Here is a 1040-nt window from a genome sequence, read left to right as displayed (position 1 = left end):
GGTTGCAGGCAAGCCTCGGATGTCACTGCCCAGCCACCCTGGGCTGTCTGAGGCTCAGGTAACCAGGGCTCTCTGAGGCTTGCACTGCCGGCAGTGGCAGCAGCAGAGGTGTGTTGGGGGCATCGCCTACCCCTGATTGCCAGGTTGCCTCCCACCCCTGAGGGCTCCCGGACTCTGAGCGGGGGCAGGCTGGGCTGAGGGACCCCTGCTCCCGTGCATGAATTTTCATGTACCAGGCCTCTAGTTTTACAAATACAGAAACAGGCTTAGAGAGACTAAGAAGGCTGTTGAAAGTTGGAGCAGTAACAAGTGAGAGAGCTGAGACTTGAACCCATCTGTCTGCCTCCCTCCTGAGGTCTTAAGGACCCACCAAAGGTTCAACAGCTGGACACTCACACCTCCCCCCAAAGGAAAGGGAGGCCTGGTGTCTGGGTTTGCAGGATGGGACCAGGCTACCTGCAGCCCCGCCCACACCCAGGAGGAGCCTGCGCTGCTCAGCCTCCACGCACGTCCTTACCTCTATCTGGTCAATGGTTTCCTGATACTCTTTCTCCCGGGTTTTGAACAGGGACTCGGTATCTTTAATCACCTTCTCCAAACTGTCTTCCTGCTGCTGGAGAAGCAAGGGAAGCAAGGGTAGGGGAGGGGCAAAGGGACGGGATGGGACCAGGCAGGGGGGTAGGGGGGGCGTCATTGCACGGGGCCAAGGACAGGGAGAGAGAGAAAATCAGGTTAAAGGAAACTGACAGTCGTGACAAAAGGAAAAGGGTCAAGAAGAAGGGGAGAAGCAGGTGAAGGATGATGGCCACAGAGGGGAAGCAGAGCGAGGAGAAGCGGAAGGCGGGGGGGAGGGGAGATGGCAGTGAGCTGGAGGGGCAGGACTGGGGGGCCCTGAGGCCGGGAGGGGAGGTTACCTCTCCCTGGGCCTCTGCCGCTGCCATGGCATAGCCTGAGAAATCCTCCCACAGCAGCAGGGTCTCCTCAGTCTCCTCCCAAGTCAGGCTGTCACAGTCGTCCTCAAAATCATACTCCCGCCTAGA

At 58.9% G+C, this 1040-nt stretch overlaps 1 protein-coding gene across 1 annotated transcript in view; it reads right to left on the bottom strand.

Annotated features, from left to right (window-relative positions):
• Positions 1 to 1040, bottom strand: part of IFFO1 (intermediate filament family orphan 1) — a gene marked incomplete at its 5' end in the record, with an annotated part of 20081 nt that overhangs the window by 8773 nt on the left and 10268 nt on the right. The window contains 2 exons of the mRNA XM_006757638.2: positions 518 to 613; positions 915 to 1035. Coding sequence (XP_006757701.1) covers positions 518 to 613; positions 915 to 1035 — 217 coding nt within the window. The remainder of the gene's footprint in view (positions 1 to 517; positions 614 to 914; positions 1036 to 1040) is intronic.

The sequence above is a fragment of the Myotis davidii genome, unplaced genomic scaffold, assembly GCF_000327345.1.
Source record: "Myotis davidii unplaced genomic scaffold, ASM32734v1 scaffold13, whole genome shotgun sequence".
Classification (NCBI taxonomy): Eukaryota; Metazoa; Chordata; class Mammalia; order Chiroptera; family Vespertilionidae; genus Myotis; species Myotis davidii.
Note: the sequence above shows the minus strand (reverse complement) of the source record. Positions and strands in the feature narration are given on the sequence as shown.